Genomic DNA, 16,373 nt, shown 5'->3' with positions numbered 1-16,373 from the left:
TGAAGGACTCGGTGATTACTGAACTACTTTGCTTCCTGCAAAGGATTCGTCATTGAGGTCTGACTTTTATCCCTTATGGGAAGGGCAATCTCCTCCCAGCCTTACTCCTGAGTCATCCCTTCTGCTTCAGCTGCTCTTGCCTTCTAGCAGCTCTGTGCACATGCACACTGGGAACAGGCTTCCTGGGGTCCTCTGCTTCGCTGCTGCCAGACTCCAAAAGCTCCGAAGGCAGCACCCCACTCCCGGATGGTCCTGACCCTATCCCTGCATCAGATGCAGGACCCTCGTCTGAGTCCTCTGCAGACTCCCTGGCTGGTTCCCTTTCGTCCTCACCATCTGATACTTCTACCGTCCACACCTGCTGTCGGCGAACCACAACATGACCATCCATTTAACAGCTGTTCGCAGTTATGACTACACTGAAAAAAATGACTTACAACCAGACCTCACACTTACAACCATCACAATGTCCTCGCTGTCACATTATCAACAATGCTTGGCATTTATTGATGACAGCTGCAAGGATTTGCAACTGGGGTTCCCAACAATCACTCAATGGATTCGCTTAGGGACTCTGTGATTTGTTTAATGACCGTGACAATAATAATGGTGACATAGAACATGATTCACTTAACAACTGCATCACTTAGCAATTGAAGTTCTGCTCACACTTGTGGTCCTAAGTTGAAGACTACCTGTACATTTTTTGGTGGGGAGGACAAAACGGGGCGCAGAAGGCTGTTCTGCTTTGAGTTCTGTGAAACAATCAAAATCTAGATCAGGTCAGACAAATATTTTCTGTCTGGGGTCCATGCTAAACTACTTTGAGCATTCATCTCCCTCAAATCTGGGAGAAGCAGGTTAGAAGCCAAGCTTCCTCTTCTTTATATGACAATGCAATTAAAACTGAAAACAGATCTTTTAAATACGGCAGTTCCCATTCTTTTTAGTGATTTCCCTTTTCTCTTACAACAAAAGAATTGTTAGAAGCTCGAACGTTTGTTCTGCAGCTTCTTGTTATATAACTTTGATTTTAATAGGGCAGGTAGCTGATGTTCTCATTAATGGAAGAGAAAAAGTGGGAATAAAATGTATGGGCTTTTTAAAGAAAGCAATTACACTGGCAGGTTCGTAGGAAAAAAAAATGTTTGAAGGGACTGGTCCTAAGCATTGACTTAGCACTTAAGTCACGAAGGGACCATTCAGAGTTACGACAAAGCCTCCAAAAGGTGTTTATGAGCAAGTTCTGAAGTTTGGACGGCTGCCTCATTCCCTTCCTCCCGTAGTCATGTGACCACATTCTGGGCACTCAGCAATTAGCCTGCATTTACAGCCTTTTGCATGGCCCAACCATCCCATGACGGTGATTTATGAAGGTTTTTTTTTTTTTTTACAAAAACCGGCATTTACTTCTGGTTTCCACCAGAAAATGCCTATAGAGAACAATGGGTTTGCTTAATGGCCATGGCATTCCCTGTATGACCACCACGTTTGCTTTACGACTGCCATGTTCGCTTAATGACTGCTGTAAATGTCATTAGATTGGCTCAGTCCCACTTTACCACCCTCATGACTTTTGACTGCAATTGCCGGGCTGTATTATGGTTGTAAGTCAAAGATTATCTACAATGTCTTCCAAATTAACCAGGATGATTAGGGGACTGGAGGCTGAAACATATGAAGAATGGTTACAGGAACTGGGCCTGGCTAGTCTAGTGAAGAGAAGGACCAGCGGAGACATGATAGCCGTCTTCCAATATTTGAGGGGCTGCCCCAGAGAGGAGGGGGGTCAAACTATTCTCCAAGGCATCCAAAGGCCAGACAAGGAATAACGGATGGAAGCTGATCAAGGAGAGGTTCAACCTGGAAATAAGGAGAAACTTTCTGACAGTGAGAACAATCAACCAATGGAACAGAAGTTGCCCTTGGAAGTTGTGGGAGTGCCATCACTTGAGACTTTCAAGAAGAGATTGGACTCCCATCTGTCAGAAATGGTGCAGGGTCTCCTGCCTGGGCAAGGGGTTGGACTAGATGACCTACAAGGTCCCTTCCAACTCTGATTCTCTGTTATCTGTTAAATCTGAGTAATACTGTAGCTAGATTTTAAGTGGATCCTTCAATTCCACAATAACTGGGATTGAAACTCCGCAGACAAAAAGATTATTTGGAGACACCGTAGAAAGAAAGTAGAGTAGAAATTTCAGACTTAAAAATCTAGTTATGGAAGCAACCAATCTCCTTGAGGGATTGTATAGCTGTTGTGGATTGATTTAGCTTTGTCCTCATCCTTCTCTTGCTGATTTGGCTCAGGCTCAGAGATGGAAACTGATTAAAGCCATCGTGTGAGAGTACACTTGAGTCTAGTTCTGGTCCAACACTCGAATTGTTTCTCAACCTAGGGCACTTTAAGTTGGTGTGGACATCAACTCCCAGAATTTTGCAGTCTGCGTGGAAGTTCCAAGCCATTCTGGGAGTTGAAGTCCATAGGTCTTAAAAGTCCCCAAAGTTGAACAACACGACTCAACTCTCTAGAATAGGGAAGAAGTGACTTATGGGGGATCCGGCTCTTCATCCTGGCCTTTAAACCTTCCTGTGAAACAAACTGATGGATAAGGAAAGCGGAAGAGGGCAGGATTGAATTGTTTACGATTAGGGTGGGGATGAGAATGGGAGGAATCTGGGACACAAACCATTTCTATTTCCCACAGTTTCCATCCGAGCCTTTCAAAGTGTCCGGCTGAAATTCAACTGGTTGAGGGTGTTGTATGGCCCGAGGTCTCAATTTTGTAGTGGTATATATGAGAATGACCTTGGGCAGGGATCTCGAAACTTGGCCACGTCAAGATTTGTGAACTTCAACTCCCAGAGATCCTCAGGTCTTTTAAGTGGCCAAGTTTGGAGACTTTTGACCTTGAGAGACAGCAGGAGGTGAAGACACAGCCTAGCCCCAGACAACAGTCTGATAATCAACATCTGAGTTTGAACCAGGGATGGTGGTGGTGGAGAAAACATCCCAAAGGAGACTTGCAAGATTTGACATCAGCCTTTTGAGGTAGTCCAGATAAGAAGTACCAACCATGAGCACTAACATTATTTTTATAATAAGATTACAGTAACAGAATCTTGCAAGTCTGAAAGTATCTCCTTCCCCCTATTTTTATGCTCCTGAAAACTATGGAGGATACCTTCTGAGATCCCATCGCCACCCCAGGACTAAAATGTCATTTAATAGACATTGTCTAAGCCCCTGATGGCTAACCTTTTCGGCACTGAGTGCCCAAAGATGCATGTTGCGCATCCCCAAAATGTAATCCCCGTGCATCCCCTGCACATGCACTCCACCCAGGGGCCAGGGACCCAGAGACCAGCTGGCCGGTGCGAGGTGCACACGCATGCACAGCGGAGCTGAGCTGGGGCAACGGCTCACGTGCCCACAGAGAGGGCTCTGTGTGTCACCTCTGGCACGCGTGTCATAGATTTGCCATCACGGGTCTAGGCCACAGCTCTTCCTCCCTTCTCCCAAAATAATTTGCACATACTATTCCAGGTATGAACACATTTGTGTTGCACATTCCACCTCTGATATGAATGAATCATTCCTGGAAATTTTTGAAATCTTGCCTAAGTGTCCAGAAAGGTTACTTCCCATGATTTATTATTTTCTGAAATACATATTATGGGGAACCCTATTTTTCAGTTACTTTTTAAACTCCAGGTGAGTTAAACATTCCCCTGTCAATGCATTATCATCTGTTTTATGCCTGTTGCCTCTGAATAGCAACTGCTGTTATGCCTTTAATAAATGAAAACATCCAGGGTGCAATGCCGTGAACTCATTATGGTGAGTTAATTATTATTGACTCCATTTACAATTTGTGTTCCTAAATATTGGTGGCCTGTCCTTTCTCAGCGTTTTACAGGAAACCAGATAGCGAAGATTTACAGCCAGGATCCTGAAGTCTATTCACAAACCGAGGTTTGCTAATCTTCTGCTCGTTTATTGGGAATCATAACTAATTTAGGTTTTATTATGGTTTGCAAAGGCGAACTTATCGCAATGCTTGTACAAATTACATTAGCATAAATATGGTAACAAAAGCCCCTCATTAAACAGAAAAGAGATCTGTGAAAGGAGGTTCAGTAAAAGGGCTGCTGATGCTGCATCACATTAATTCTGAATGCTTAATATTAGCTATTTTGTTAACGGAGCATACCCTTATGCCAGAAATGCAATTCTAGATATGATCCCTTCTCCTATAGAAAGTGGGTGAAATTAGAGATGGGGGTTATTAACTGATGAATTTATCACCCCCTCCCATTTAAAGAAAAAAAAAGTTGTCTCTTATAATGCCATTCCAAAATGCATTGCAGACACGAAAGAAAGTTCCTTCCTTTTCTGCATTAGCTTTTGATCAAGAGCGACTATCAAAATACATGAGGTCTGAGTGTGTGTGTGTGTGTGTGTGTGTGTGTGTGTGTGTGTGTGTGTGTGCAGGGTGTTCACGGAGGGAAAGGGGATGGGGCAAATCACAAAATGATCTAAATGCCACCCCAGTCATGATATTGCATGTTGGTGTCCAAGAGCTGAGCTTGTGTGATTTTATTTATGTATTATTTAATTTATTAAATTTGCACGTGTGATGGAATGTAGTAGGCTGAAGGCGCATTCCAGAATGATATTAAGGTCCAGATAGTTTGTGTTAGAGCAGGGATGTCCAACTCAATTTCATTGGGGGCCACATCAGGGTTGTGTTTGACCTCGGTGGGTGTGGCCAGCTTGACGTCCCTCCTGTCAGGGGTGCCTGTGGTAGCCTGAATGCTCTACCAGCGAAAACAGGCTCCTGAGCTCCATTTTCGGCTACCACAACCTACTGCAACCCTCTGCCCGTGAAAACAGAGCTCAGGCAGCCCTCCCGAGCTCCATTTTTACTGGCAGAGGGTTGCAGGAGGCCGTGGCAGCTGAAAACAGAGCTCGGGGGCCGTTTTCACCGGCCGAAGCATCACGAGCCAATCCTTTGCTGTTTTCAGGGCAGCCCCGCAGGCCAGATCTAAGAATCCTGCGGGGCGGCTCCAGCTCCCGGGCCTTGAGTTTGACACCCCTGTGTTAGAGTAAGGGGGTGAAGAAAGCCTCTCTCTAATAATCCTTAAAGCCAGGGTCTCTAACACTCAGGCCACTGACCAGTACCGGTCCATGGCTTGTTATAAACTGCACCGCACAGCTGGAGGTGAGGGGCGGGCGAGCGAGCGATGCTATATATGAATTATCAGCCACTCTCCAGAGCTAGCATCACTACCTCAGCTCCACTTCACCTGGCTTTAGACTCTCAAAGAAGCGCAAACCCTACTGCGCATGTGAGGGATCAAGGTTGTGTCCCCTCCCCTCCCCTCGTCCGTGGAAAAATTGACTTTCACGAAACCAGTCCCTAGGGCCAAAAAGTGCCTAGTGCCTTAGAGTACATGGTAGATGCAGAGAACAGAGCGCAGCCCCCAAAGCCAAGATTAACGTGATGATTCTTCTGAGTCGAGTTCTTTATTGTTTCCACAGCTATAGGCAGAATCTCCAACCTCCCTGACCTTCCTCAAGAGCTTAAAGATTGGCTCTACTAGTTGGCTTGGAGCTCCAGTGAGGGCTCTTCACGTTGGGGAAAGTTGACAAACTAATAACAGATACCATCTCCCACTTTCTCATCCTATTCCTTCCCTCCTCCTCTTTTAATTAGGGTTGTGTATTTATCTTTTTATTACTTAGTTCCTACTGTATATTTGTAAGACTTTATTTTTTAATATTGTAAACTACCCAGAGTTATCTTGGGGTAAGATGGGTACTCAATAAATTGGGTACTCAATAAATAGATGATAGATAGATAAATAAGATAGATAGATAGATAGATAGATAGATAGATAGATAGATGATAGATAGATAGATAGATAGATAGATAGATAGATAGATAGATAGATAGACAGATCTTGCCAGATGCTGACTGTAAACTGTTTAGAGAGGGGTGTAAAGCACTATGAAGTGGCATATAAGTCTAAGTGTTACAGCCATTACTATTATTAATAATCCATCACAGTATGCTGCCTATCTCAGCAAGTGACTGAGATGATTTCCTTTGAACACAATATTTGGATTCTGAGAATGCTACCTATAAGTAGGGGAATAAATCAGGGTTTACTGCATGGCTTAGCACAGTTTGGGGACCCAGTTGTAGCATAAGACTCTAATTGCACCTGTTATTGGACGACTTCAACTAACAAGCTATTTTTCTGGCCTTCTTACTTCTTCATCCTTTTTATGACAGATGCCATGAATATAGCTAGACTCCAATTTCTTTCCTCCAAGTATAAAATGATGTTCAGAAGACAAGTTAATTGTTATTTATTCATTTACTTGATCTTTATCCAGCCTTTATTACCTCTTTTAAATATTTTGTTTTTAGTTTTTTGAAAATCCATGGGTTTGTGCGTGTAAGGGAGAGAGAGAGAGGTGGGGGGGGGGAGGGAGAGAGGAAGAGAAAGGAAGGAAGGAAAGAAGAAGGAAGAAAGGAAGGTTTATGATAGCTTAGTCTTTTGCAACTCTCAAAAAAAAAAAAATCAAAACAAGATCTTATAATAATTAATCCCTCTCAGATCTTTTTTCTGAATGCCATATTTTAAATGCTTGCTGAACTCAATGGCAGTTTCAAAGCATTCTGTTTTAAATTGTCTGTGAAACAGAAATACATGTCGTATGATTATTTGCTTGTTTGGATGGTCATGTACTTCTTTTTCTTTTTTCTGCCTCCAGAAAATATCCTTGGTCAGCAACTTTGCAGCTTCTCTTTTCTTAGGGGCCTATGCTCCCATAGATTATAGTGATGGTAAGTGTCATGGACTTGTACTCTTTTTCTAACCGGACGCTGAGTTGTGGGAGAGAATAGACAGGGTGGGATGTCTTCTCCTTTGGTGAACAGAGGCCACTCAAAAACGTTGAGGGTCCTTGAAAGATAAACTAGGTCTCTTTATACAGGTAGTCCTCAACCTAGGTCCACAATTGAGCCCAAAATTCATTTTGCTAAAGTGAGAAATTCGTTAGGTGAGTTTTGCCCCATTTTACAACTGTTCCTGCCACATTTGTTAAGTGAGTCATTGCGGCTGTTAAATTAGTCACATGGTTGTTAAAGTGAATCTGTTTTCCTCGCTGACTTTGCTTGTCAGAAGGTTGCAAGAGGGGATTACATGACCCTGGGACACTGCCATAAATGTGAGTCAGTTATCAGGCATCCAAAGGTAAATCACATGACCATGGGGATGCTGCAACTTTCATAAGGGTGAAAAATAATCAGAAGTCACTTTTTTCCAGTGGTGTTGTAACTTTGAATGGTCACTAAGCTAACTTTTGTAAATAGAGGACTGTTGTATTCTATTTATTTAAGTAGGTCAAAGGGTTTAAATGGATGAATATTAACCTCATTTAATTTTAATTAATATACATGTTGATCAGATTAATTTCCCCCCCTGTTAAAACCACTTCCTTCTTTGTGGTTTGGATCCTTGGCTCTGAATCCAAAGTGTGTCTTTGGAGACTTCTGGCTAAGCTTTTTTTCTCTGAAGCTGCCAGCAACTGGCTGGCTTTGTAGAAAGCGTGTCAGGCTGCAAAAACGTTGTGGTTCTTCCAAGAAGATGTATTTATTGCTTTGTTCCTTTTTGGTGTTGTTGCCCTTTTTTTCTTGGAAGTGTCTTAACACAGCTGGACTCTAAACGGTGTCCAATTTTTCCCGAATTCAGTTTCTTTTTTTACTGTGTAAGATCAGAAGAACATTCGACTAGGCCTGCTAAATTGCTCCATCCTAATCCAGCATTTGTACCCAGCAGATGTCTCTGCTCACAACCAGAAGATGGAAGCATTTAACACTTTTGCTACTCTTTGTCTGCAACTAATATTTAGAGGCATGCTCGCAACAGAATACCCTACACCCACCAGGCTTGAGATTTTGGGTTTGAACAACCTAGAACTACGTTGCCTATGGTTGGACTTAAGTGTAGTACACAAAAATATCTGCTGCAATGTCCTATCAGTCAATGACTACTTCAGCTTCAACCGCAACAAGACAAGAGCACACAACAGATACAAACTCAATGTAAATGCTCCAAACTCGATTGCAGAAAGTACGACTTCAGCAACAGAATGGTCAATGCCTGGAATGCGCTACCTGACCCTGTTGTTACATCCTCAAACCCCCACTCCTTTAAACTTAAACTACCCACTATTGACCTCACCCCATTCCTAAGAGGTCTGTAAGAGGCATGTATAAGTGCACAATCGTGGCTACCGTCCCTGTCCTATTGTCCCCATTTATTGGTAACTATTTCCTGTATTCTTACTCATATTTATTCTTATACCTATCATCTTGTAAGCAATTGACAAATCACATAAATAAAATAAATAAATATCTTCAAACCAGAAGTAACAATCAGACTAGTAAAGTAGAGCCTCTGGTCACGAATGCTTCTGACCATGACCAAATTGGGTGACGAATAAAAATTTTGGAAAATGTTTGCATCTGGTCGTGAACAAATACTCAGGTGGCAATCAAATACAGCCGCGGCGATTTGCCCTTCCACACCAATTTCCCCTTCTGCGGTATTTTTCTTTTTATGTGCATGCGCAGTCAGACTCGCTTCCAGTCACAACCAAATCGCGTTGTGACCGAAGTCATGAAACAGATTACGGTTGTGACCGGAGGTTCTACTGTACAAGTAGCCCTCCACTTAACAACAGTTCGTATAGTGACCATTCGAAGTTACAGTGACACTGAAAAAAGTCATTTATGACTGTTTTTCACACTTACGACCGTTGCAGCATTCCCATGGTCATGTGATCAAAATTCAGACCCTTGGAAACTGACTCGTACTTGTGACGGTTGGAGTAACCTGGGGTCACGTGATAACTTTTTGAGACCTTTTGACAAGCACAGTCGATGGAAAAGCCAGATTCCCTTAACCATGTTATTAACTTAACAACTGCAGTGATTCGCTTAACAATTTTTGTAGCAGGAAAGGTCGTAAAATGGAGCAAAATTTACTTAACAACTGTTTCACTTAGCAACGGGAACTGGGGGCCCTTGTGTGGTCGAGGGCTACATGTAGCTCAATCACTTCAGAAATTCCCCCAGTCCTCTTCTGAAACCATCCAAGGCAGTTACCAAATCTTATGGTAATCACTTCTGAAGGCAAAGAGGACACCAATTTAGATAGTCCTCGACTTACAACTATTCATTTAGTGAAGTTAAAACAGTGCTGAAAAAAGTAACTTATGCCCGGTCTTTGCAGCATTCCCACGGTCACACGATCAGAATTTGCAACATGTATTTGCAATGGTTGTGGCATCTCAGAGGTCCTGTGATTGCCGTTTGCGACCTTCCCAGATGGCTTCTGACGATGGGAGAAGCCAGATTCGCTTAATGACCATGTGAATCACTTAACAATTAGAATGATTTGCTTAACAACTGTGACAAGAAAGGTTGTAAAATTGAGTATGACTCATTTAACAACCACCTATCTTAGCAATAGAAATTGTGGTCGTAAATTGAGGACTATCTGTACTGAGCCATAGTGGTGCAGTGGTTAGAGTGCAGCACTGCAGGCTACTTCTGCTGACTGCTGGCCGCCTCGAGTTTGGCAGTTCACATCCCACCAGGCTCAAGGTTGATTCAGCCTCCTATCCTTCTGAGGTGGGTAAAATGAGGACCCCGATCGTTGGGTGGGTGGGGGCAATAGGCAGACTCTGTAAACCATTTAGCGAGGGCTGTAAACAGCACAAGTCTAAGTGCTGTTGGCGCTATTTGGTTTACATTGAATGCAAACCACTTTTGTTTTGCTAATCCTGACCAAGAAGGAATCATGCAGAGCATTTGCATTGGTAATATGGTTACTCAGGTGGTATTTAACTATAATTAAAGATAAGAGGGAATTTCTTCTGAGAGAATGCTATTAAAAAAAATCCAGTAAATTCTACCGGACAACGTGTATCACAAATGAACAATCTGGAATGAAGTTTAATCCATTTCAGGAGATGCAAATCTCTTCCTATAGAATGTTTTGTACTCCTGTTGATTGATTTTTATTCATTTTTGTCGAAAGAAGTGCCCCAAAGCATTAGGCATATTTTTGTTTATTCTGTGTGGATTTTTTTTTCAAAGCAAGAAACTTGAGACTAATCGACTTAAATGTGTCATTTGATTTATTGTGCTTTCTGAATCAACCACAAATAACATTCTTCTAGGCTGGAGATGTATTAATATCCCACTCACGAATCCACTGTCCACCAAATCCTCAAGGTGATCCAATTTGCCTCTGACTTTGATTATTTCTTTATTGCTCTGTTCTTTGGCAAAGTTAAAAAACATAACTGGGAAATAATCCTTTACTTTAGCAAAATAGACACTTGTGTAGTCAGGTAGCTTGGAAGAATCTTACTTTTCTGATCCATTAATTAGTATTGCATGGAAGTAAAAAAAAGGGATGAGAGCCAGTTTGGTGTAGAGGTGAAGGTATCAACCTGAATTCGCAAGGTCCTGAGTTTGAGTTCCGCTTTATATATGAAACCAGCTGGGGTGACCTTGAGCCAGTCTTTCATCTCAACCTAGGAAAGAGGCAATGGGAAACCGCTTCTGAAAAACCTTCCCAAGAAAAGTCCAGAGATTTCTTCATGTAGTTTCTGAGAATCAACATGATTGAAGAGAAAATATTGAACATGATTGAAGAGAAAATATTGTATATAGATAAACAGAAATCTTGGAAGAGGAAGGGGCTGTCAGAGTTTGCAGCAATCCAACCAGCACACAAGTTAATAATTCAGCAGGATTCATTTATAGAAGAAACTTGTTTACATACAATAATATACAGTATGATGCATGAGTACAATACCCATGCAGTAGGAGTCAGAACCAGAACTCAGAATCCAGAAGTCATAATCACAGAAGCAGAGATTCAAGGACAAGCTACCGTGTTGCCGGCGTATAAGGCGACCCGGCGTATAAGACGACCCCCACCACCACCGGAACGCCCTCCAGAAATCCCTGGGGCTGCAGCGGCAGGGCAGAGTGCCAGGGGCCGTGGGAAGAGCAGTAAGGCTGCAGCCTCGGGCGGAGGCGAGGCGGCGGGATGAAGCGGAAGCGGCGCAGGGGATCCAGGAAGCCAGAGGCGCCGCTGCGTCCAACAAGCATCCAGCCGGCAGTGGATATACCGGCGTATAAGACGACCCCCCCACTTGGAGGCATGTTTTTCGGGGCAAAAAAGTCGTCTTATACGCCGGCAAATACGGTAACTCTTATGTACAAAGTAGCTTGATACCTGTGCTTCACTACAAAACTATGTGGTCAGGCTTAGTTTTTGGGGAGGAAAATAAGGGGAAAAAATTCTGCTTCTGCCTACCAGCATCCATCGGTATTCATCTGGCTAGCATCTTGTCAGTGTGTGAGAGAGTTGAGGTCTGTTTGGAAACTGAAACAGTATTTGCTGTGAGCAAGTAGGAGACAGCAAGGAGCCTGGGTGTGGACTTAGTCAACTGTTCTGTACTAAAGCTGGTTGCTGCTGTGAAACTAAAACTGAAACTCCTCTGCTTGTGTTTTGCATTTGGAACAGATTTCTTTTCAGGTGGGAAGCGGGAGTAGAACTCCTTAGCATCGGAGCATGTTAATAATAATATACGAAATAGTCATGGTCTGATGGTCATTTTGAAAAATCCTTTCTTGGCGAGCACTTAGAAGCCAAGAGGAACATACGTGCCAAATTTCAAGTTTGTAGGCTTTACGGTTGTGGAGATTTTGTGATGATGTGTGAGTGGTATTCCGCTTTTATATACACTGCTCAAAAAAAATATAAAGGGAACACTTAAACATCACAATGTAACTCCAAGTCAATCATACTTCTGTGAAATCAAACTGTCCACTTAGGTAACAAACACTGATCGACAATCAATTTCACATGCTGTTGTGCAAATGGAATAGACAACAGGTGGAAAGCAGAGGCAGTTAGCAAGACATCCCCAATAAAGGAATGGTTCTGCAGGTGGTGACCACAGACCGCTTCTCAGTTCCTATGATTTCTGGCTGATGGTTGGGTCACTTTTGAATGCTGGCGGTGCTTTCACTCTAGTGGTAGCATGAGACGGAGTCTACAACCCACACAAGTGGCTCAGGTAGTGCAGCTCATCCAGGATGGCGCATCAATGTGAGCTGTGGCAAGAAGGTTTGCTGTGTCTGTCAGCGTAGTGTCCAGAGCATGGAGGCGCTACCAGAAGACAGGCCAGTATATCAGGAGACATGGAGGAGGCCGTAGGAGGGCAACAACCTAGCATCAGGACCGCTACCTCCACCTTTGTGCAAGGAGGGACAGGAGGAGCACTGCCAGAGCCCTGTAAAATGACCTCCAGCGGGCCACAAATGTGCATGTGGCTGCTCAAACGGTCAGAAACAGACTCCATGAGGGTGGTATGAGGGCCTAACGTCCACAGGTGGGGGTTATGCTTACAGCCCAACACTGTGCAGGATGTTTGGCATTTGCCAGAGAACACCAAGATTGGCAAATTCGCCACTGGCACCCTGTGCTCTTCACAGATGAAAGCAGGTTCACACTGAGCACATGTGACAGATGTGACAGGGTCTGGAGACGCCGTGGAGAACGTTCTGCTGCCTGCAACATCCTCCAGCATGACCGGTTTGGCAGTGGGTCAGTAATGGTGTGGGATGGCATTTCTTTAGGGGGCCGCACAGCCCTCCATGTGCTCGCCAGAGGTAGCCTGACTGCCATTAGGTACCGAGATGAGATCCTCAGACCCCTTGTGAGACCATATGCTGGTGTGGTTGGCCCTGGGTTCCTCCTAATGCAAGACAATGCTAGACCTCATGTGGCTGAACTGTGTCAGCAGTTCCTGCAAGATGAAGGCATTGATGCTATGGACTGGCCCGCCCATTCCCCGGACCTGAATCCAATTGAGCACATCTGGGATATCATGTCTCGCTCCATCCACCACAGACTGTATAGGAGTTGGAGGATGCTTTAGTTCAGGTATGAGAGGAGATCCCTCAGGAGACCATCCGCCTCCTCATCAGGAGCATGCCCAGGCGTTGGAGGGAGGTCATACAGGCATGTGGAGGCCACACACACTACTGAGCCTCATTTTGACTTGTTTTAAGGACATTACATCAAAGTTGGATCAGCCTGTAGTGTTGTTTTCCACTTTAATTTTGAGTGTAACTCCAAATCCAGACCTCCATGGGTTGCTAAATTTGATTTGCATTGATAATTTTTGTGTGATTTTGTTGTCAGCACATTCAACTATGTAATGAACAAAGTATTTACCGTATTTATCGGCGTATAACACGCACTGGCGTATAACACGCATCTTCATTTTAAGGGGGAAATTTCAGGAAAAAAATTTAAAAAAATTCTGCCTGCCTGCCTTAGTTTCTGGTTGTTTGGGAGCAGCTTCGGCTGAGAATAATAACTATTCGCCTCTTTTACTCAGCCGAAGCTGTTCCGATTCAACCATTAACGAAGGCAGGCAGGCAGGCAGAAGCTTGGAGCACTGCGGGCGGGCGGGCGGGCGGACGGGGTGGGGGGTGGGGAGAGGCGACAGGAAAAGCCCCCCGCTTCTTTGAAGCAGTTTCTTCCTGTGCTGGTGGAGGAGCGAGAGAGCAACTGAGAGAGCTGACCCAGAGAGGAGGACAGGCTTCGGTTGCTTCCTCCCTCCCTTCTTTCATTTGTGTCCTTGATCCCCGATCCCAGCAGCATTCACCGAAGGCTTCTTAACATTATATCGGGCGTATAACACGCATACATCATTTGCCCCCTATTTTCAGGGGGAAAAAAGTGCGTGTTATACGCCGATAAATACGGTAATAAGAATATTTCATTCATTCAGATCTAGGATGTCTTATTTTTGTGTTCCCTTAATTTTTTTGAGCAGTGTATATATATATTTATAGATATGCAGTATGATGCATGTATACAATACCCATGCAATAGGAGTCAGAACTAGAACTCAGAATCCAGAAGTCATAATCACAGAAGCAAAGATCCAAGGACAAACTAACTCTTATATCAGTCAAGCTAAGCCACGCCCAGGCTCCGAGCTGTCTGGGTCACCAAACAGTCCCCATTGAATTTAAAAATCTGGTATCTTCATTCTCACACACTGAAAGGCTCTGACTGAGGAATCTGTTAGCGATGACCCAGCCAGTTCCACTATTATTGGACAGATCAAGTGTTGCCATCTTCATATTTCTTGGTCCATCAGTGATAAAGTCCCTGTTGAGTTGAACCAGATTCCTGATAAATACTTGGACAATTTGATTTGGCTTCCTTGCTAAGAATACAAAAATGGTTTCCTATCGACTTTTCTAAATTATTTTTCAATCAAATACAGGTAGTTCTTCAGTTAAGACTGGCCCCTTAGTAACTGTTTTGAGTGTTTGAAGTTACGATGGGCCTACCTCAGTGGTGGGATTCAATTTTTTTTACTACCGGTTCTGTGGGCCCGGTTTGGTGAGCGTGGTGTGGCTAGGTGGGCATGGCTTCGTTGGCGTGGCAGTGGAAGGGTACTGTAAAATCTCCATTCCCTCCCCACCCCACTAACCTGCTTTCCAGCTCCGTTCTCCTGTGCAGGGCAACAAAAGAAAGCCCAGTCGATCAGCTGAGACTCAATGGGAGGCGGAGAATAGATGGGGGCGGAGCCAGTCAGAGGTGGTATTTGCGGGTTCTCCGAACTACTGAAAATTTTCGCTACGGGTTCTCCAGAACTGGTCAGAACCTACTGAATACCACCTCTGGCCTACCTTGAGACTATTTAGCACCCAGATTCAAAGTTTAAATGGTCCCAAAAAACCCCAAAACCCTCCGTGGTCACGTGATTGAATTTCGAGTGTTGGCAACATGGCTGCTTTTACCGCCGTTTCAGTATCTGTGGAGATTCTCAGTCATCCAGAACATTACCCCTGTAATGACATTAGGCATGTGAAGTGTATTTCCAAAAGGCAAATGGACTTTCTTGGTTTTTTTTTTTCCCTTGAAATTTTTTCACTTCTCATCCAAGAAGCTTCAGGCAGAACCAAAGAAGCTTCTTCGATGAAAAGCAAAACGGTTTCAGGGAAAACTCCCCCTCCCCCGCTCCCAAGAAAATCCAGTTGCCTTTGGGAAACGAGCCTTTCATTTCAACGTTTTGCGACCATGTGATTGCATTTTGCAACGGTTTTGATAAAAACTGGAACTTCTGCTTTTCTGACAAAACTGTATCCCTAGTGTGGATTTGCTTAATGACTGTTGCAAAAAGGGTTGTAAATTTGGGTCAGTCACGTGAACCAACTTGTTTTACAACTGTTATTGGTTACGACACGTGAAGTGGCTCCATTATAGTCGTAGGTCAAGGACAACTTCTGGACTGGCATGCTTTGGTTTTTATGGTAGTATGCCATTTAAGGACTGAGAAGAACTGAACCCCCTTAATGTCTGAAAATCAGCTAAGAGTAGCTAGGTGTATTAAATGCACCTACCTGGTATTTGCTGTAATCTTACTCATATAAGTGCATCTATGTTTCTGGGCCTACTTCAGCAATAAATCAATAGGGCTTGCTGGGAGATAGTGTATCCTTTCTATCTATTTATTGAGTTTCTTTGTTCATCTTCTTATTGAATCTACTTTTCATCCAGTCACCGGCCCTGATTTGTAGTTGTTGATAAACCCTGAGCTGGGAGACGATGCTTTTCTGTTATTTTGTAGTTACACACAGTGGCTGCAAAGAACTTTAACTGACAGGTGACCTTTAGTGTGAAACTTTGGGGCATTGCTCCATTAGAATGGTAGTTAATTAATGTTTAAACGAGAAGAATGGATCTTTCCCCTTTTTTGTTCTTGTCCAAGTGTGTGTGTGTGTGTGTGTGTGTGTGTGTGTGTGTGTCTCACACACATGCAGGCTCACAAAGAGTTCACAGGAGGTTAAAATAAAATGCTATACACTGGAAATACATTCTGCCTGATTAAACTGTTGGACAGCGCGTCATGAAAATTAAACGAGGGATGATTCTGCTGTAGGATGGTTGAAACCTTGTGCTTAAGAAGGTTTTCCTTTTCCTTCGCCGTTAGTATTCATTTAATTATTTTTGTCAGGCTTCCAGAACAAAGAAACACAGGTAGTCCTCAACTTAAAACCACAATTGAGCCCAAAATTTTTGTTGCTAAGTGGGACAGTTTCCAAGTGGCCCATTTTAAGACCTTTCTTGCCTCAGTTGTTAAGTGAATCACTGCAGTTGATTGATCACATGCTACCAGGATATTGCAGCTGTCATAAATAAGAACCAGACACCAAGCGTCCAAATTTTGAACACATGAGCAT

The 16,373-nt window shown here is 43.5% G+C and overlaps 1 protein-coding gene across 5 annotated transcripts in view; it reads left to right on the top strand.

The window, feature by feature from the left end:
- Positions 1-16,373, top strand: part of XYLB (xylulokinase) — a 169,296-nt gene that overhangs the window by 29,883 nt on the left and 123,040 nt on the right. For all 5 annotated transcript variants that reach the window (XR_015746053.1, XM_026678933.2, XM_087947854.1 and 2 more), the window contains 2 exons: positions 3,911-3,976; positions 6,788-6,860. Coding sequence is in view for 4 of the 5 variants with exons in the window: in XM_026678933.2 (XP_026534718.1) it covers positions 3,911-3,976; positions 6,788-6,860 (139 nt within the window). In the remaining variant the exon portion in view is untranslated. The remainder of the gene's footprint in view (positions 1-3,910; positions 3,977-6,787; positions 6,861-16,373) is intronic.

This window comes from Notechis scutatus, chromosome Z, assembly GCF_049901735.1.
Source record: "Notechis scutatus isolate UNSWTSFEM ecotype Mainland chromosome Z, rNotScu1.2, whole genome shotgun sequence".
NCBI classification, from domain to species: domain Eukaryota; kingdom Metazoa; phylum Chordata; class Lepidosauria; order Squamata; family Elapidae; genus Notechis; species Notechis scutatus.
This window is presented reverse-complemented; position numbering and strand designations above follow the sequence as displayed.